Below are 21,547 nucleotides of genomic sequence, written 5' to 3'. Positions count from 1 at the left end.
TTGTTTGAGCATTCTTTTGCATTGCCTTTCTTTGGGATTGGAATGAAAACTGACCTTTTCCAGTCCTGTGGCCACTGCTGAGTTTTCCAAACTTGCTGGCATATTGAGGGCAGCACTTTCACAGCATCATCTTTCAGGATTTGAAACAGCTCAACTGGAATTCCATCACCTCCACTAGCTTTGTTCGTAGTGATGCTTTCTAACGCCCACTTGACTTCACATTCCAGGATGTCTGGCTCTAGATTAGTGATCACATCATCATGATTATCTGGGTCGTGAAGATCTTTTTTTACAGTTCTTCCATGTATACTTGCCACCTCTTCTTAATATCTTCTGCTCCTGTTAGGTCCATACCATTTCTGTCCTTTATCGAGCCCATCTTTGCATGAAATGTTCCCTTGGTATCTCTAATTTTCTTGAGAGATCTCTAGTCTTTCCCATTCTGTTGTTTTCCTCTATTTCTTTGCATTGATCGCTGAAGAAGGCATTCTTATCTCTTCTTGCTATTCTTTGGAACTCTGCATTCAGATGCTTATATCTTTCCTTTTCTCCTTTGCTTTTCACCTCTCTTCTTTTCACAGCTATTTGTAAGGCCTCCCCAGACAGCCATTTTGCTTTTTTGCATTTCTTTTCCATGGGGATGGTCTTGATCCCTGTCTCCTGTACAGTGTCACGAACCTCATTCCATAGTTCATCAGGCACTCTATCTATCAGATCTAGACACTTAAATCTATTTCTCACTTCCAGTGTATAATCATAAGGGGTTTGATTTAGGTCATACCTGAATGGTCTAGTGGTTTTCCCTACTTTCTTCAATTAGTTTCTTAAAAGGATGGACTCAAATAGATTCTTTTGAAATTATGTAGTATTTATTGATTTGAACTGGGGCTTAACAATTAGATCTCATAATTTTACTACCAACTTATATATGAGAATGGGAACACCAGCAGCAATAAAAATACTATTAAGACTTTGTAAAATTACTCCTGATCTCTTTCTTTGCGTCTTTATGGGACATATCTAGAGTTAATTAATTGGTGATCTGTCTGCGAAAGCCGAAACAGATTTTAATGTTTGTTAAAAATGCAGATTTCTCAGCCTCTTAAGATCTCTACTCTCTCTCTGGGGGATAGCCCCAGGAATATACATTTTAAAAGGGCACCACCAGTGATTCTGATACAGATGATATGAATGGCTCATTGAGAAATACTCAAACTGTACATTTAAAAGTGTGATATGCACAGTTAAATGAATCTTAAGAGTTTATTGAACTAGTAAAGCTTCTCATTTATTATACAAATTTTTTTATGCCGTTTCTGATCATCTAACTCTAGTTTAAAAGGATCCAGTAATGTGGGATATAGGATTTAATTACAATCTGTTCCATTAATTGGGTGCTCCAAATGATTTTAAAAATTACTCTTTAGAATTGAAATTTGCTTCCCTTTCACTCTGAACTAAATGACAGTACAGATTAAATCTTGATTATTTGATGATAATGACCTTGTCCCTTTTTTTCTTATGAAATCTTTTGCAGTTCTTTATTTTGCTTCTTAAAAACATAAGTTATTTTATCAATAATAGATCAGTTACAGGTGAAAAGAGAATTATATATGAAGACTTCATTTTACTTTCAAAAAGTTTTCATAGACTAATTTCATACCTTAGATGTTCTCAGATACTCATTTTGTCTTTGGTAATAGTCTTTCTTTTTTAAGAAAAAAATCTTAAACTTGCTTTTTTTAAAGGCACTATTATTTTAATAGAAAATAAAAAGACAAGATGTTTTTTCCTTTATGTATTTTCCTACCTAGCCATCACTTGTGTTACATATGATTTGTTTTCTCCAGATGTTCTGTAATATGTCAGTAATAGTGTCAAAATGTAATGCCTTAGACTAAATACAGTGTTTCAGATATGATATGAGCACTGTATAGTTTTGTAATAATGCTGTATTCTTTGATTTAGACGCTGTTTTTATTAATGCAGCTTCAGTTTCTATGGGCATACCTCAAAGATAGGGTGGGTTCATTTCTAGACCACCACAATAAAATGAATATCACAAGGGTGGGTTCAGTTCCAGACCACCACAATAAAGTGAATATCACAAGGGTGGGTTCAGTTCCAGACCACCACAATAAAGTGAATATCACAATAAAGTGAGTCACACGAATATTTTGGTTTCCCAGTGCATATAAAAGTTGTGTTTAGACTATACTATCATCTGTTAAGTGTGCATTAGTATCATGTCTTTAAAAAAAGCAATGTATATACCTTAATTAAAAACTGCTTTATTGCTAAAAAAAGGCTAAACGTCATCTGACAACATGGGTTGCCAGACTTTCAGTTTGTATCTCTGAAGTGCAGTAAAGCAAAGTGCAATAAAGTGAGGTATGCCTGCATTACGTACTTCAGCAACTGTTTCTGTTGACTTATATTTGTTTTGTTTGAATATGTATTTTGTTTTTGCTTTCTAGGTGATGGGAATTGCAGTGATACCAGAGGCTTAGAAATTGCTATAAAGCAACGTGTTGATGATGCGCTCACTTCCAAACTTCCAATGTTTTACTTGGTCAACAGACCTCATATTAGTTTAGTACCTTCTGCATATCCATTTCAAACAAACTTGGAATATAAATTCCTGAGTCTGAATTGGGCACAAGGGGACATTTCTTTGGAGATTGTGGATGGCCTAAGTGGAAAGATTACAGAAAGGTTAGCATTACTGATATCTTCAAATATCACATATTACTTAAGCAAAAGAATGTATTTTAGTACAATTTATAAAAACTATTTTAACATTTTTGAATACAGGTTTTTGAATTTTGAATAATAATGATTATAATAGTTATTGGGTGTGACTATGTTGCAGACCTTATACTAATTTTAAAACTTTTTTTTTCCTGATAAGACAGGCCTAGAGAGGTTATATAACTTATTGAAGTTACTTAGTAAGTGGTGGAACCAGCATTTGAAGTCAGTTTCCAGAACTGACTTTATTTCTCTAGTGATCATTATCATTAGAATTATATAATGTATTTGTTTTAAAATTTTGGTTTTCCCACTGAATCTGAATATCTGAATTTAGGGCTCAGAAATCTGTATTTTTGACAACTTTCCAAAATATTATTTATGTACACTTGAGTGTGAGAACTATTGTACAATCCTATACTGATTTCTTAGAAAAACCCTGTTATTCTTTTTTTTTTTTTTTCTTTTTACAGATAAAAGAGACTGAGATTCAAGCTAGGTTAACTATCTTTCTTAAAGTCACCCAACTATTAAGTTAAACAGCTAGGATTCTGATCTGAGTATTTTATTTCCAAAGCCTTTGTTCTTCTCCATAATACACTATGCCTCTTACATATACCCTTGTAATATCCCTAACATTGATTATCAAGTAAAACTAAAATCCTTCTTTTATGTGAACATACATTTATAATGGACTAATGAGTAATATTAAAAGTTTAAGTGCCTAAATTTGCTTTCTTTGTGAGAGACAGATTTAAATTAAGATCCCATACAAATGTTTCTTCAATCAAGTATGAACTATTGACTATTTTAACTAGTATAAATTATACTGTTTATGCTTTGAATCAGCATGAAGAAGTGTATCTCTGTTAATAACATACAAACAAAGCAGGTCTTCTATGAAAGTCACTGAAAACAGTTTACTGAAAACATATTTTTAAACCAAAATTGAAATTAATATAAAATGAGCTTAACTCATTTTTTATAGCCAAATACTTGCTGCTGCAAACACAGAGAAAACAGATATGACCTAATTATTCAACCCCAAAGTAGTACATAAGGCAAAAATCACTTTAGCAATATAATCCACAAGGAAGAACAGTTCTGAGTGTGCAACAAATAACATGACGTGTCAACATTCATAAAGTAGGAATTACAACGAGGATAAATAGAAATACGCTATTAGTTAGTGGAGGCAATAATTCACCTCTTTCAGTTAGTGGTAGATTGAGTAGACAGAATAATAAGAATATATCAATCTTAATAATGTAGATTTGATTAATTTCTTTAAAATTCTACACCATAAAAATATAAAATATACCTACTTTTCAGGAACCTACAGAACATTAACAAAAATTGACCATACATTAGGCCACAAAGAAAGTTTCAAATTCTGAAAAGTATAAGTGATGTAGACAGTATTCTCTGATTGTGATGCAATAAAAGTGTAAATCACATAAAGTCAGAATACTTAGAAACTCCTTTCATTGGGCAAAAGAAGTTCTCTAACTTTTGACTCAAAGAGGGAATATAAAATGAAACCATAGAATATTTAGAAAACAGGATGTTTAATGCATTGCATTTCAGAACTTTTAACTTAAATAGCTAAAGCAAAGCTGAATGGAAAAGCCAGTTCTTTGGATGTTTATATCAATAAGGAAATAGAGTGAAAAAATTTATAATACTAGAAATGTAAAATAAAGAGAGAACAGATGAAGTTAGAAATGATCATAAAAACTGATTCTCTGGGGGGAAAAAAGCACTGTCTAATCTCATATAAAATAATGATAAAGGAGTTATCACAGAGAAAATTTAAAGAAATCATAGGAAATTTCTTTGATCACCATGCAAATATATTTGAAAATATGGGTGAAATGCATACATTTTGAGGAAAAGTTATTTCTAAAATTGGTACACAAGAGGAGAAAATCTTACATTATTTTCTTGAGAAAGCTACCAAGAAGATGCCCTACCTCTTTTTCAAAGAAAGCAACATTCTGAGGTGGTTCAGAGGAATGTTTTAAACCTTTAAATAGCAGAAACTTCCAATGCTATCTGAAAAGATGGAAAAGATTCAAATGCTTTTCTGAAACACCATTGATCGTGTATGCATGCTCAGTCATATCTGCCTCTTTGTGACCCCATGAAATGTAACCCACCAGGCTCCTACCCATGGTGTGTTTCAGGCAAGAATACTGGAATGGGGTTGCCATTTCCTTCTCCAGGGGATCTTATTGACCCAGGGATTGAACTCACGTCTCCTGCATCTCTTGCATTGTCAGGCAGATTCTTTACCTCTGAGCCACCTGGGAAGCCCTATATCATTGGTGCTTAAGCTTGATAGAAGATTTCACGCCCACCCCCAAAAGTTATAGACCAAGCTCAATTTTATATCCAAGCAAAATTGCTAAATAAAATATTAAGCAGAACCTTAAAATAATATATTTTATGCATTACTAAGTGGCAATTTTTCTAGAACTGTGAGGAAAATAACATAATAAAAATACCAAATTAGAAACTCTTATTAATAAATTTGTTATATTAACTGATGTAGGGAAAAACACCATATTTCATCTTTATAAATTCCAAGACATACAGTACAGCTCTACAACTATTCTTGACAAAAGATACCCAATAAGAAAGTAATAGATATTTTTGTTAAGAATAAAATGTATCTCTTATTTGTCCCAAATTGTCATCATGATTCATGATGACATCTCAGAGTCATTTCTACTAGCATCCAAAATAGGACATTATTGTTTACTGTTATTGTTGTTGTTTAAGATGTTGTTTAATGCATTTAACAAAAGAAAGGAAAGACACAAAATATTGGAAAGGAGGAGGTAGAATGACTGTTGCCATATGGTATCATTTTATACCTGAAAAGTCCAAGAGAATCATCTGAAAAAACACCACCAAAAAAAGGTATCATGGTGGAAAATTAATATATAGAGATTAGTACATTTTGTTAACAAGAGTGTGTGTTAACTATTGCTGCATATACTATTGTTTTAGAGGCTTGAAACACCAACCACTTTTTACTGCTCCCAAATCCTTAGGTTAGCTGAGCTGGATTTGGTCAAGCTCTCCCATGTGTGTGGGGTCAGCTGTAGGTCAACTGTAAGGCAGCTTGGCTGATCTTACAGGGACAGCTGGGCTCTCATCTTCTAGTGGACCAATCTCAGCAAGTTCATATGGTAGAGGAAGGAATGCCAAGGCATAGAAACACAAACTGCTTGCAGCCCAGGCTTGCAACTGGCACAGAGTATTTTATTGACCAAAACAAGTTACAAGGCCAGTCGAAATTCAAGGGGAGGAAGAATAAGCCGTAGTTGTTGATGGAAGAATCTGAAAAATTATATTGTAAAGAGCATGCAACAAGAATAAAGGATTTTGGCAGTTTCTGCAGTCTATCACAAAAACAACTAATGAGAATATATAATGAAGGGAAAGAGTTACAGAAGCAAGAAAGCTATGATATGTGACCCTATTTTTATTAGAAACATAGAAAAATATATATTTACATGTGTACACATATGCACGTGTATATATATATATATATATATAAAGGGTGATGGAGTGCATGTATTTTACTTTTTAGGGAGTCAAATTGTACATTAAAATGTATAATTTCGTGAGTTTATGTATACACACACATATATATATTTGTGTATATATATACACACCTGTGTAACCATTACCCCAGTCAAAATTCAGGATTCTTTCTTCATCTCAAAAAAGATTTCTATTCCCTCATCTAGTCAATCCCTGGTTCTACTTATCTTAATTTGGATCACTATAGATTAATTTTGCCTCAAACAGTAGAAATGTTCCAAATATCCATCTTTTGCTTTAATTCTTAATGTAATACTCTGATAACATACACTAATTTTATAAAAGAAATTAGCTTCAGAAAGCAGTTAAATATTCAGAATAATTTTATATAGAAAATTTCTCTATCTTCTCTGTGCATAATTGAGAGAAATATACATTTTGTATTGATTGTAATCCCTGTAAGTGCTAACATAAATCATTAAATAATGATTAGTGATTGTTTCATTCTTTTCTACTTTAGTTCCCCATTTAAAAGCGGTGTGTCAATGGCAAGTCGGCTTTGTAAGGCTGCAATGTTAAGTCGATTTAACCTGCTTGCCAAAGAAGCTAAAAAAGAAGACATACTTGAAGCTAGTACATATCATGCAGCTAAGGTAAGTCTTTAAAAGAATGAAATTGATCATTGAAATAAAAATTTTAAGATAATAGTACTGTGGTAATTTGATGATGATACATAGCAAAATAATGGTTAAATAATTCCTGATATTGCCATATAGTGGTAAAATTAGATTTTAAATGGATATGTTGGAAATTGGATATGTGAATAAGTTTACCACTTTTAGTAGCTTCCTCAGTATGGTATGTACCAACCTTGGCAGTATTGCTAAAAACATGCTGGTCATACCCAGAGAAACAAAAAGGTAATAAAATCCCTTTTGTGTATGATATTAACTATGTTAACTATAGTATTTCAGTATTCTAAAATAATGCATTACTATATTTACATAAATTACTTTGCTTATCTTCCTAAGTTGTGAAACACCTTTGAGTTTGTGATTTGGGCTTAAGTGATATATAGAGAGCCTTTTATATCTTTAAAAATACACTTTTTTAGTATTACAAACATAATGCATATTTGACTAGAGAACTTGGAAATCTTTCTTAAATGCAGATGGGAAATATTAGCTTGTAATCCTACTTATTATTCCAGTATAATACTCCTAATCTTATAAGCATGTTGTTTCATTTTCTTGTCATGTATTTATATTTTTTGTGTATGTGTGCATGTGTGCACTAAGTTACTTTGGTCATGTCCGACTTTTTGTGACCTCATGGACTATAACCCAACAGGCTCTGCTGTTCATGGGATTTCCCAGGCTAGAATACTGGAGTGGGTTGCCATTTCCTTCTCCAGACAATCTTCCCAACCCAGGGATTGAAGTCACATCTTCTGCTTAGCAGGCAGATTCTTTACCACTGAGCCACCTGGGAAGCCCTGTGCTCATACTTGATGTGCTTTTTAGTTAACTCTTTTTATTCAGTATACTATGAACTGAGCCATGTCATAATATGAAATATCCATGTTTTCAAGTTATGAAATACATATTGTTTTTTATCTAATTTCCTTTTCAGTAATAATATAGTATTGTATGAAAGTCTTAATTTCATCTATATCTTAATGTTCAAACTGTATAATGCTCAAACCTGTAAAGCAATAACTATTAATGGTAGGTAGTTTGTATATACACACATTTTTAAGTATAAAAGCTTACCCTAGACAATTTCTGACTTTGGCTGCATAAAGAGGTTTCAAGTCATCTCTATAAAAAAAAAAAAGAAATTATCTCTGTGGTAAAATTGGACAAATTAGTCGAGATAAAAACCCTTTTCACAACTCTGGAAATTGACTAAAGGCAGACAACACATTGGAAATTGTATAGTCTTGTAAAACTTAGAACTCTGGGAAGGAACAGCAGGAATTTGTGAAACCTTTGCCCAAAGGTGTTCCTGTTCTCTCTCCTTTCTCTCTGCTAGTTTGAATGGCAAGAACTCTAGTTTTATGAGATTGAAAATGCCACCAAAAGTAGTACATTTTCTGGACTTGATTTTTGGCAAGAGGGTGAGCATTCGTCACTTTTTCAACTAAATGTGCCAAACCTCATAGGGAGAAAAATGGCAAAAATCAATAACTGATGCAAGGTTGCAGTCCTTGTTGGAGCAAGTGGTATACAAAAGAGTATAACAGGTAGATATCGGAAATCAAAGAGCCATGGAAGAGTTGAAAGAAATTCTCTATATATCCTTGGGTGACCAATAAATTACACTCAGGTGCAAATGAGACTCAAGAGAACCCAGAAAAGAGTTAAAAGTGTGAAATAGAACTGCCTGCAATATTAAATACACTGTACCACCCATCCCTCCCCAAATTAATTGATCAGAAGAAGGTAGAAGTCTTATAAGTTTAAGGTGTTGAGTGTAATGCCTGCTGAAATCATTTGCTTATCACTTATTTGCAGTTTATCACAATAAACTGTGGAAAATTTTGAAAGAGATGGGTATACCAGACCACCTGACTTGCTTCTTGAGAAACCTGTATGCAGGTCAGAAAGCAACAGTTAGAACTGGACATGGAACAACAGACTGGTTCCAAATAGGAAAAGGAGTACGTCAAGGCTGTATATTGTCACCCTGCTTATTTAACTTCTATGCAGAGTACATCATGAAAAAGGCTGGGCTGGAGGAAGCACAAGCTGGAATCAAGATTGCCAGGAGAAATATCAATAACCTCAGATATGCAGATGACAACACCCTTATGGCAGAAAGTAAAGAAGAACTAAAGAGCCTCTTGATTAAAGTGAAAGAGGAGAGTGAAAAAGTTGGCTTAAAGCTCAACCTTCAGAAAATGAAGATCATGGCATCTGGTCCCATCACTTCATAGGAAATAGATGGGGAAACAGTGGAAACAATGGCTGACTTTATTTTTATGGGCTCCAAAATCACTGCAGATGGTGATTGCAGCCATGAAATTAAAAGATGCTTACTCCTTGGAGGGAAAATTATGACCAACCTAGACAGCATATTAAAAAGAAGAGACATTACTTTGCCAACAAAGGTCCGTCTAGTCAAGGCTATGGTTTCCTGTGGTCATGTATGGATGTGAGAGTTGGACTGTAAAGAAAGCTGAGTGCCAAAGAATTGATGCTTTTGAACTGCACTGTTGGAGAAGACTTTTTTATATATATATATAAATTTATTTTAATTGGAGGTTAATTAGATTTGGGAGAATGGCATTGAAACATGTATAATGTCATATATGAAACGAATAGCCAGTCCAGGTTCGATGCATGATACTGGATGCTTGGGCCTGGTGCACTGAGATGATCCAGAGGGATAGAGAAGACTTGAGAGTCCCTTGGACTGCAAGGAGATCCAACCAGACCATCCTAAAGGAGATCAGTCCTGGGTGTTCATTGGAAGGACTGATGCTGAAGCTGAAACTCCAGTACTTTGGCCACCTGATGCGAAGAGCTGACTCATTTGAAATGACCATGATGCTGGGAAAGATTGAGGGCAGGAGGAGAAGGAGACGATAGAGGATGAGATGGCTGGATGGCATCACCGACTTGATGGAAGTGAGTCTGAGTGAACTCCGGGAGTTGGTGATAGATAGGGAGGTCTGGCGTGCTGTGGTTCATGGGGTCGCAAAGAGTCGGACACGACTGAGCGACTGAACTGAGCTGAAGCTTTGCAGATACATGGTAACTACTAGGAAACCAGGCTAAAACAGAAACTTGAAAGACAGTACACACCATAGGTGAAAACAGCTTACTATTTCAACATGCAGAAAACAAAAACAAAACCTTGTAGAAAAATAGAATCCAGAGTTACTATAATATATTATCCAAAAAGTCTCTTTCACCCCAAAATTATGGGGTATGTAAAAACAGGAAAGTAAAATAAAATCTAAGGAAGAGTAACATTCAAAAGAAACTGGTTCTGAGAGGATTCCAGTTTTGAATACAGCAAATTCTTCAAAGCAACTGTTATAAATATGTTCAAGTTATTAAAGGAAAGTGTAACAATGTTTCAGTAAACAGGTAATCTCAGCAGAGAAATAGAAACTCAAAAGGCAAAAGTCAAAAAACTCAAAATTCAGAAAAAGACCCAGATGAATATTCTAGGACTGAAACAATAAATAATAAGTGAAATGAATAATTCTCTAGATGGACTCAACAGTATGTGTGAGATTGCGGAAAAATATTAATGGGCTTTGAAGATAAATCAGAATAATTTTAAAGGACAGATGAAGCAAATAAAAGAAGATTTTACAGACCTTCAGAGATTCGTGGAACAATATTAAGTGTACCAACTTATGTTTACTAGAAATTCTAGAGAAAAAGAGAAAAGGATCAACAAAATATTTGAAGAAATTACTGAAAAAAATTCCCATATTTGATGAAAAAGATTAGCAGACCCAAGATGCTCACAAAATCCCAAGAAAAAAAAAAATAAGATTCACATCTAGATACATCACAGGCAAGCTGATTTAGACAAAGAGAAAATCTTGAGTTTCTGTGCATTACCAGGATTATGTCAGTATCAATCTGAAGTAAACTATGGTAAGAAAAAGAAGCATATTGTAATTCCTGAAGTAGTCATGGAAGCAATAACTTGAAAGCTATTGCTAAAATAGCAGCAGAGGAATTAAAATACTGTCCTAAAAAATGCAATTTTAGAAAGACTAGAAGGCAATAAAGCAGCAAATAAATAAAAGACACAGGACTTGGAAAATAAGTAATGAAATGGCAGACATAAATCCACTTATCAATAATTATTAATACATTAAATTTGAATATTCTAAAACCTCAAAAATGACAGAGTGATCTCAGTTTGTTTCTAAGGCAAACCACTCTACATCACAGTAATCCAAGTCTATGCCCCAACCACTAATGCTGAAGAAGCTGAAGTTGAATGTTTCTATGAAGACCTACAAGACCTTCTAGAACTAACACCAAGAAAAGATGTCCTTTTCATCATAGGGGATGAGAATGCAAAAGTAGGAACTCAGGAGATACCTGGAGTGACAGACATGTTTGGCCTTGGAGTACAAAATGAAGCAGGGCAAATGCTAACAGAGTTTTGCCAAGAGAACACACTGGTCATAAAAAACACCCTCTTCCAATAACACAAGAGATGACTACACGTGTGGTCAATACTGAAATCAAATTGATTATATTCTTTGGAGCCAAAGATGGAGAAGCTCCACACAGTCAGCAAAAACAGGACCTAGAACTGACTGTGGCTCAGATTGTGAGCTCCTTATTGCAAAATTCAGACTCAAATTGAAAAAAGTAGGGAAAACCACTCAGTCATTAGTTATGACCTAAATCAAATGATTATGATTTACAAGCATTATGATTATACACCAGGCTTCCCTGGTGGCTCAGAGGTTAAAGCGTCTGCCTCCAATGCGGGAGACCCGGGTTCGACCCCTGGGTTGGGAAGATCCCCTGGAAAAGGAAATGGCAACCCACTCCAGTATTCTTGCCTGGAGAATCCCATGGTCGGAAGACCCTGGTAGGCTACAGTCCATGGGGTTGCAAAGAGTCGGACACGACTGAGCGACTTCACTTTCACTTATGATTATACAGTGGAAGTGACTGATTTAAGGGATTAAATCTGATAGAGTGCCTAAAGAACTATGGATGGATGTTCGTAACATTGTACAGGAGGCAGTGACCAAAATCATCCCAAAGGAAAAGAACTGCAAGAAAGTGAAGTTATCTAATGAGGCTTAACAAACAGCTGAGGAAAGAAGACAAGCGAAAGGCAAGGGAGAAAGGGAACGATATGCCTAGCTGAGCGCAGAGTTCCAGAGAATAGCAAGGAGAGATAAGAAAGACTTCTTCAGTGAACAATGCAAAAAAAAAAGAGGAAAACAATAGAATTTGAAAGACTAGAGATCTCTTCAAGAAAATTTTAGAGATACTAAGGGAACATTTCATGCAAGGATGGACACAATAAAGGACAGAAATGGGAAAGATCTAAGAGAAACAGAAGAGATTAAGAAGAGGTGGGAAAAATATACAGAACTATATGAAAAAGGTCTGAATGACCCAGATAACCATGATGGTGTGGTCACTCTCCGAGGGCCAGACATTCTAGAGTGTGAATTCAGGAGGGGTCTTAGGAAGCATTATGATGAACAAAGCTAGTGGAGGTGATGGAATTCCAGCTGAACTATTTCAAATCCTAAAATATGATGTTAAAGAAAAAGAATTCCAGAAAAACATCCACTTCTGCCTCATTGATTACATTGATTACACTAAAGCCTTTGACCGTGTGGATCACAACAAACTGTGGAAAATTCTTAAAGAGATGGCAATACCAGACCATCTTACCTGCCTACTGAGAAACCTGTATGCAGGTCAAGAAACAGCAGTTAGAACTGGACATGGAACAATGGGTTGGTTCAAAATTGGGAAAGGAGTAGGTCAAGGCTGTATATTGCCACCCTGCTTATTTAACTGATACGCAGACTACATCATGAGAAATGCCGGGCTGGATGACTCACCAGCTGGAATTAAGATTGCTGAGAGATAACTGCATGTCAACAACCTCAGATATGCAGATGATAGCAGTCTAATGGCAGAAAGTGAAAATGAACTAAAGAGCCTCCTGATGTGGATGAAAGAGGAGAGTAAAAAAGCTGGCTTAAAACTCAGCATTCAAAAAGCTAAGATCATGGAATCCAGTCCCATCACTTCATGGCTAATAGATGGGGAAGCAATGGAAACAGTGACAGGCTTTATTTTCTTGGGCTCCAAAATCACTGCAGATGGTGACTACAGCCATGAAATTAAAAGACACTTGCTCCTTGGAAGAAAGGACAAACCTACAGCATATTACAAAGCAGAGACATCACTTTGCCGACAAAATTCTATATAGTCAAAACTGTGGTTTTTCCAATAGTCATGTATGAATATGAGAGCTGGACCATAAATAAGGCTGAGCACTGAAGAATTGATGGTTTTAAACTGTGGTGTTAGAAACTCTTGAGAGTCTCTTGGATTGCAAGGAAATCAAACCAGTCAGTCCTGAAGGAAATCAACCCTGAATATTCATTAGAAAGACTGGTGCTGAGGCTGAAGCTCCAATCCCTTGGCCATCTGATATGAAGAGCTGACTCACTGGAAAAGACCCTGATGCTGGGAAAGATGGAGGGCAGGAGGAGAACGGGGTGCCAGAGGATGAGATTGTTAGATGGCATCACGGACTCGATGGACATGAATTTGAGCAAGCTCCATGAGATAATGAAGGACAGGGAAGTCTGGCAGTGCTGCAGTTCATGGGGTCGTAAAGAACTGGACACGATTTAGGCACTGAACAAAAACAAAATGTCCTAGAAAAGACAGAGATTGTCATGTCGGGCAAAATGCAAAATCCAGCTATATGGTCTCTGCAAGAGACATGTTACATTAAAAAATACAAGTAGATTGAAAATAAAGGATGAAAAAAAGACATACCATGCAAACAATAGCAATAAATTAGCTGGAGTGTGTATATTAATGTCAAACACACATCAAGATGAAAACTAATATGAGAAACAAAGAGTAACATTTTAGTGGTAAAAATACACTATTGTTGTTCCAAATATTGTTAATATACAACAGGTAAGTATTCCTATATGGGTATAACAGTGGAACCTCAAAATGTATAAGCAAAACCTGTTAGCATTTAAAGGTTAAATGGACAGTTCTGCAGTTATAGTTGGAGTGAAGTCATGTCCGACTCTTTGTGATCCCATGGACTGTAGTCTACCAAGCTTCTGTGTCCATGGGATTTTCCAGGCAAGAGTACTGGAGTGGGTTGCCATTTCCTTCTCCAGAGGATCATTCCTGACCCAGGGATCAAACCCAGGTCTCCTGCATTGCAGGCAGACACTTTACCCTCTGCAGTTATAGTTGGAGGTTTTAATTAATATTCTTGTCTTAGTAATTGATAGTACAACTAGAGAGAAAATCAGTCAGAATATAGAAGGCTTGAATAATACTGCAGTCCAGCCAAACCAAACACTATTTTCCGCACAATAGCAGAATATACCTTCTTTTCAAATATACATGGAGCATTCTCCACTACAGACCATGTAGGCCGTAAAGCAAGTCCCAATAAGTTTAAAAGTGTTGAAATCATAAAACGTATGCTGTAACTACTGTACAATTAAATTAGAAATCAACAAGGATAAAAATAAAAATTTAGAGAATATAAGAAGTGTTTAGAAATACAAAGCCTTAAGTGCTTACATTAGAAAGGAAGAGAACCATAAAAATCAGTTATTTAAGCTTCCACCTAAAAGAAGTTAGAAGTTAGAAGAAGAGTATATTTTTAAAAAAATAAGAGTGCTTGCGTTGGCAGCACATACACTAAAATTGAAACGATACAGAGAAGACTAACATACATGGCCCCTGTGTAAGGATGACATGCTAATTCATGACGTGTTAAGTATTTTAAAAAGAGATGAAATAATACAGGATAGGTTGGAAGTTAGGTAAAAACAAAACAGGAAAATAAACAGAAAAATCAATGAACTCAAAAGTTGGTTCATTGAGAAAAATCAGCACAGTTGATAATCCTTTAGACTGAGAAATAAGAGATAGCACAAATGATCAAAATCTTGAAGGAAAGAAAGGTCATCACTGAAGAGCCCAAAGAGCTAAAACAAATTATAAGGAAATATTACAAACAACTTTTGTCAACAGATTAGACAAGTTAGATGAAATGAGCACATTCCTAGAAAGACAAATTACAAAACTTGACTAAGAGAACAATCTAAATTGAACTAATATAAAGAAATTCAATTATTAATTAAAATTCTTTAAAGAAAAGTGAAAATGCAGTTATGAATTCACTTGTGAATTTTATCAAATGTAGAAGCAAAGATTAACATAAATCATACAAAAAGTATTTAACAGAGTAAAGGAGCAGCGAGTGCTTCCCAACTCATTTTATAAGGCAGTATTAAAAACCCTGATACCAGAAGTGGGCAGAAACATCATAAGTGAAAACTATAAATCAGAATCTCTTAGGAACATAAATGTAAAAATTCTTCATAAGATATTGACAAACCAAATCCAGCAACATACAGAAAGGATTATATACAAAGGAGGTTTATTCCAGGAATGCAAGGGTGATTTAACACCAGAAAATCATTTGATATATTATGTGAATATTTTTAAATTCAAAACCTTTTTATCTCAATAGACGTACATAATGCATTTGACAAAATTTAACACCTATTCACAGTAGAAACACTGAACAAATAAGAAATAGAACTTGCTGTACTAGATCAAGGGCGTCAGTGAAAATCTGCAGTTTACATGACAATGCTGAAGGCTGAATACTCTTTCCCTTTGCCCCAAGAGTGCTCTCACCACTTCTAGTCAACACTGATCTGTAGGTTCTAGCCAATGCAGTAAGGCAAGAGAAAGAAAGAAAAGGCATCCAAACTGGAAAGGAAGTAGAAAAACTGTCCTTATTCCTAAATGATCTTGTATGTAAAATATCCTATGGAATCTACCAAAAACAAACAGCTATATCATGTGTGAATTTAGCACACAGTATAAGAACAACATAAAAGAATAAATTGTATATCTATATGTTAAGAATGAACACTCTAAAATTAAACTGGAAAAAATAGTTTTTTCCATAAGAGAATATAAAAAATTAGGAATAAATTTAACAAAAGAACTATAAGACCTGTACATGAAAAATAATGAAACATTGCTGAGAGAAACTTGTAAGGACCTAAATAAATGGTGAAATGTACCATTTCATAGATTAGAAAACTCTATTTTTAGAATGTCAGTTCTCTCCTAAATAATCTGTTGATTCGAGGCAAGCTCTTATCAAAATCTCAGTAAGCTTTTGTATAGAAGTTGACAAGCTGATTATAGAATTGATATATAAACCCAAAGGACATAGAACCAAAACAATTTTTAAAAAGGAAGCAAAATGGTAGAGTTACCCTACCTAGGTTCCACAATTTAACATAAAGCCACAGTAATCAAGAAAATGTATTGATTTAGCAATAGACATAAAGATCAATAAACAAAGTAAGAGGCCAGAGATAAACCCACACACTTAGAATCAGTTGATTTTGTGCAAAGGTGTCAAGGGAATTTAATGGAAGAGAGGACAGTCTTTTTAACAAAAAAGAACAGTTGGGTATTTGAGAACAAATTAACCTAGACTTACATCAGTTATACAAAAAACTCAAAATGGATCATAGAACTAAAAGAGCTAAAAACTATACAACTTGCAAAGAAAATGTGGGAAAATATTTTATTTTCTTGGGCTCCAAAATTACTCCAAAATGACTGCAACCATGAACTTATAAGTCACTTGCTCCTGGAAGGCAAGCTATGACAAACCTAGACAATGTGTTAAAAAGCAGAGATATCACTTTGCCAACAGAGGTCCATATAGTCAAAGCTATGGTTTGTACATGTATAAACCATGTACAAACTACAGGTACATGTAGTAGTCTTGTACAGCTGGGAGAGTTGGACCATAAAGAAGGCTAGGCATCAAAGAATTGATGCTTTTGAGTTGTGGTGCAGGAGACTTTTGAGAGTCCCTTGGAGAGCAAGATCAAAACAGTCAATCCTAAAGGAAATCAACCCTGAATATTCATTAGATGGGCTGATGCTGAAGCTCCAATACTTTGGCCATCTGATGTGAAGAGCCGACTCATTGGAAAAGACTCTGATGCTGGGAAAGATTCAAAGCAAAAGGAGAAAGGAGCAGCAGAGGATGAAATGGTTAGATGGCATCACTGACTCAATGGAAGTTTGGGCAAACTTCGGAAGGTAGTAAAGGACAGAGGAGGCTGGCGTGCTGTTGTCCATGGGGTCGCAAAGAGTCGGACACAACTTAGCAACTGAACAACAACAAAATTTGTCTTCCTGCATTAGGCAAACTTTTCTTAGATATGGCATCAAACATGTAATCCATAAAAGAAAAAATTGATGGAGTCCAGAATTTAAAACTTGCATTTCAAAAGTCATCATTAAGAAAATGAAAATACAAGCCACAGAATGGAAGGAAATACTTAAAATCATGCATTTGACAAAGGTCTTGGATCTGGAATAAAGAATTCTTACAAATCATTAAGTGGACAAACCACTTAACTTTTCCAAGTGGCAAAGAATATATGTGAATGGCTAATACACGTATAAAGGTGCTCATCCTGATTAGTCATTAGAGAAATGCAAAACCAAACCACAGTGAGATACCACTTCACGCCTACTAAAATCCAAAAGTCTGGCTGTACTGCATGTTGTTGTGGAGAAACTAGAAACCTCTTTCACTGCTGATGGGAATGAAAAGGTTTTAAAATACTTTGGAAAACAGTTTGGCAGTTTGTTTTGTATACTTACCATGTGATCCAGCACTCCCACTGATACTTATAAGAGAAGCAAAAACTTATATCCACCAAAGACTGGTACATAAATGTTTACAGCATCATTATTTATAGTAGCCAAGCCCTGGAAACAACACAAATGTTCATCAGCTGGTGACTGCATAAGCAATGTGATATATCTATTTGATGGAATACCAATCAGCAATAAAGAACAAACTGATACATCAGACAACAGGAATGAATCTGAAAATGGTATGCTAATTTAAAGAAACCTGACACAGAAGAGTACATGCTGTGTTAATCACTTTCTGTGGAATTTCTACGAAAAGCAAAATTCTGGAGACAGAAAGTAGATTCATAATTGCCTGAGACTGGGGCTTACAAGTACAGATTGACTGTATATGAGCACAGTGGAAATTTTTGCATGTAATGAAATTATTTTAAAACTGGACTGTGATGGTTGCACACCTATATCAATTTCATAAAAATACCCACATCAAACTGAACACTTACATGTAGTGGGTGAATTTACCAATGGGTGAATTTACCAATGAGTGAATTTATGGTATACAAATTATACCTAAATAAAGCTGGTTTTTCTTTTTTAAAGTTTATCAGTATGTTTATTTATTTAAAAAGTAAAAGGAAATAAGCCAAAATATTAGTTCTAGTTATCTATAGTTTGAGAATTATAAGTGAGTTTTTTTTTTACTTCTTTGTATATTCTTTTTCAAGTTTTCTGTAATGAGTATCATTACTCTTTTAATTAAATATTAAAAAAGAAGGAAAATGATCTCTTAGGAGTGTTGAGAAGGAGAATTTTTAGTTTCGGAAACAATACTGAAGGAAATGGAAATTCAGAAAGATTTTTCGTAATGTTTATGTTAAACTAAAGAAAGATGATTAAGGCTAATTAATTACTTTTCATAAGCCAAATTCTGCCTATATTCTATAATTTACTGTTTTTTCTTTCTGTAGCATATGTCTGGATCCTATCAAGAAGCTAAAACTTTGTTGAAATCCTACTTACAGCAACATGGCTATGGCTCCTGGATTGTGAAATCTCCCTGTATAGAGCAATTTAGTATGTGAATTAAGCAATCCATTGTCATATTAAAATTCTTTTTTGTGTGTGCTTTGACTACTAAAAAAAATTTTTTTAATATTGGTGGTTTTCAGCTGTCAAAATCAGTCTTGCTATAGCAGTGTTCAGAGATTGCTGAAAATTCGTAAATATTTATGTCAATTTACATTGAAACATTTGAACTTCTTTTAATAATTACCTGCTTCATTATGTAGCTATTTTGTATTTTTTATAGACATTACAAGCCATTACCATTTTGTAATTTAAAAGAAAATTTCTTTTAATTTTGTACTTTAAAGTTACTTGTTCAGCAAAGATATTCACTGTGTACTGGTGTCTCACTCAAAATTTTTTTTAATTAAAAATTGGAATCCAAGAATACAAATAATAATTCTTACTCATTTGTTGATTAAAGCAACAGACATTTGAATGTCTAATATTTGCCAATAATCATAGTAAAAAATAGTAATTAAAACATTTCTCATGACAGAGAAATTTATGAATTCAAATTGAACATAAAAATTCAGAGAAATGTTAACCATGTTAGGGAGTACTTTGATAAGTTATTCTGATTAGTAAAGGATTATTATAAATGTTTTAAGATTACCTATTTTCAGGTCTTCTGTAAAATCCATTCAAATGTTATTCTTTATAATTTAGATTAATAAGAATTTCTAATAATACATCAATAAATATTGTTTAGCCTTATATTCGTTTATACAGCTAGATGAAAAGAGAAAGTTTAGTTACTCTTGGTTAGGATATATATCTTTAGTAAAATTGAGTTTGTTCTCTTAAAATCTCTTCCTTAGATTAAATCACAGATGGATTAAACATTGACTCTCTCAAGACTTTGTTCCTCTTAGCTTGGATCTTTATTAAATTACTAGGTCTCACTCCAACTCTAGCCAAGATGAACTGTTATAATTTCTGATAAGATTAATGTAGGGTCTTTGTTGTTGTTGTTGTTGTTGTTTAGTTTTGGGGTTTGTTTTTTGTCTATTATAAAAGTATAATAGAGCTTAGCTAATGAACATTGAAGTCATCCTGGATGGAAAGACATACATGTCTTTCAGTAGACTAGATTCTATATTTATTAATAGGTTGAATCATGTGAAATTGCCATTTTGGGGGAGAGGGTAGGTAAATGATCAAATATTTGCAATTTTATGTCAGCATACATATATTATTATTATTAATAAGTTTAATTTCCATCGAATAGATGATATTTAGTGTTTGTTTTTTTTTTCTGAATTGGTATTTCCTTGTTAAGTCTTTTCAGTTTCTTATCTGCGTTGATTCCTTCCACAGCTAATTTACAGCCTTTATTTCTATTACTTTAACCTCTCTTTGATAGTAAATTTCCTGTGAATATACAGCATGTTTCATCTTTTCTTGGCTCTTCACATTTGTGGATATTTTGCTTTTGTCTAAATTAGGAAAAGCACAAAATGGTTAACTTTTGCCTAGATAGTGAAAGATCATGTTAGACAATTTATCTCCTCAAGAAAAATTTTCAATTTTAAGGGTTAGGTAAAATATATACCGAGCTATTTTACAGACAGGATCCAGTAAGGACCACTGATTTCTTCAACAAGTGGTCACTGAGTGTCTCTGTACATTCAGTTCAGTTCAGTCGCTCAGTCATGTCCGACTCTTTGCAACCCCATGTATTGCAGCACGCCAGGCCTGCCTGTCCATCACCAACTCCTGGAGTTCACTCAGACTCACGTCCATCGAGTCCGTGATGCCATCCAGCCATCTCATCCTCTGTTGTCCCCTTCTCCTCCTGCCCCCAATCCCTTCCAGCATCAGAGTCTTTTCCAATGAGTCAATTCTTCGCATGAGGTGGCCAAAGTACTGGAGTTTCAGCTTTAGCATCATTCCTTCCAAAGAAATCCCAGGGCTGATCTCCTTCAGAATGGACTGGTTGGATCTCCTTGCAGTCCAAGGGACTCTCAAGAGTCTTCTCCAACACCACAGTTCAAAAGCATCAATTCTTCAGCGCTCAGCCTTCTTCACAGTCCAACTCTCACATCCATACATGACCCCAGGAAAAACCATAGCCTTGACTAGACGGACCTTAGTCGGCAAAGTAATGTCTCTGCTTTTGAATATGCTATCTAGGTTGGTCATAACTTTTCTTCCAAGGAGTAAGTGTCTTTTAATTTCATGGCTGCAGTCACCATCTGCAGTGATTTTGGAGCCCCCCAAAATAAAGTCTGACACTGTTTCCACTGTTTCCCCATCTATTTCCCATGAAGTGATGGGACTGGATGCCATGATCTTCGTTTTCTGAATGTTGAGCTTTAAGCCAACTTTTCACTCTCCACTTTCACTTTCATCAAGAGGCTTTTTAGTTCCTCTTCACTCTCTGCCTTAAGGGTGGTGTCATCTGCATATCTGAGGTGATTGATATTTCTCCCAACAATCTTGTATTTCTTCCAATCCAGTGTTTCTCATGATGTACTCTGTATATAAGTTAAATAAGCAGGGTGACAATATACAGCCTTGATGTACTCCTTTTCCTATTTGAAACCAGTCTGTTGTTCCATGTCCAGTTCTAACTGTTGCTTCCTGACCTGCATATAGATTTCTCAAGAGGCAGGTCAGGTGGTCTGTACATTATGTCTACTTAATTTATATATGGTATTTTGAAGTGGAGAAAGATTGTATCTCAAGAGGGATAAGCTAGATAAAGAATAAAGGAGATGACATTTAGTAGAAGGCGGTCA

General features: G+C 34.8%; 1 protein-coding gene and 1 non-coding gene across 3 annotated transcripts in view; both read left to right on the top strand.

Annotated features, from left to right (window-relative positions):
- ADAD1 (adenosine deaminase domain containing 1) overlaps positions 1-18,820 on the top strand; it is a 47,042-nt gene extending 28,222 nt beyond the window's left edge. For both annotated transcript variants that reach the window (XM_040250560.1, XM_040250558.1), the window contains exons 9-11: positions 2,478-2,715; positions 6,827-6,959; positions 18,707-18,820. In XM_040250560.1, the coding sequence (XP_040106494.1) occupies positions 2,478-2,715; positions 6,827-6,959; positions 18,707-18,820 (485 nt within the window). The remainder of the gene's footprint in view (positions 1-2,477; positions 2,716-6,826; positions 6,960-18,706) is intronic.
- Positions 14,706-14,816, top strand: LOC120871669. Its single transcript, XR_005723092.1, has one exon. It is a non-coding gene; the product is annotated as a U6 spliceosomal RNA (small nuclear RNA).
- Positions 18,821-21,547: the final 2,727 nt, after the last annotated feature.

Source organism: Oryx dammah, unplaced genomic scaffold (genome assembly GCF_014754425.2).
Source record: "Oryx dammah isolate SB20612 unplaced genomic scaffold, SCBI_Odam_1.1 HiC_scaffold_12, whole genome shotgun sequence".
NCBI classification, from domain to species: Eukaryota; Metazoa; Chordata; class Mammalia; order Artiodactyla; family Bovidae; genus Oryx; species Oryx dammah.
The sequence above is the reverse complement of the archived record's forward strand: the minus strand, read 5'-3'. Positions and strand labels throughout refer to the sequence as shown.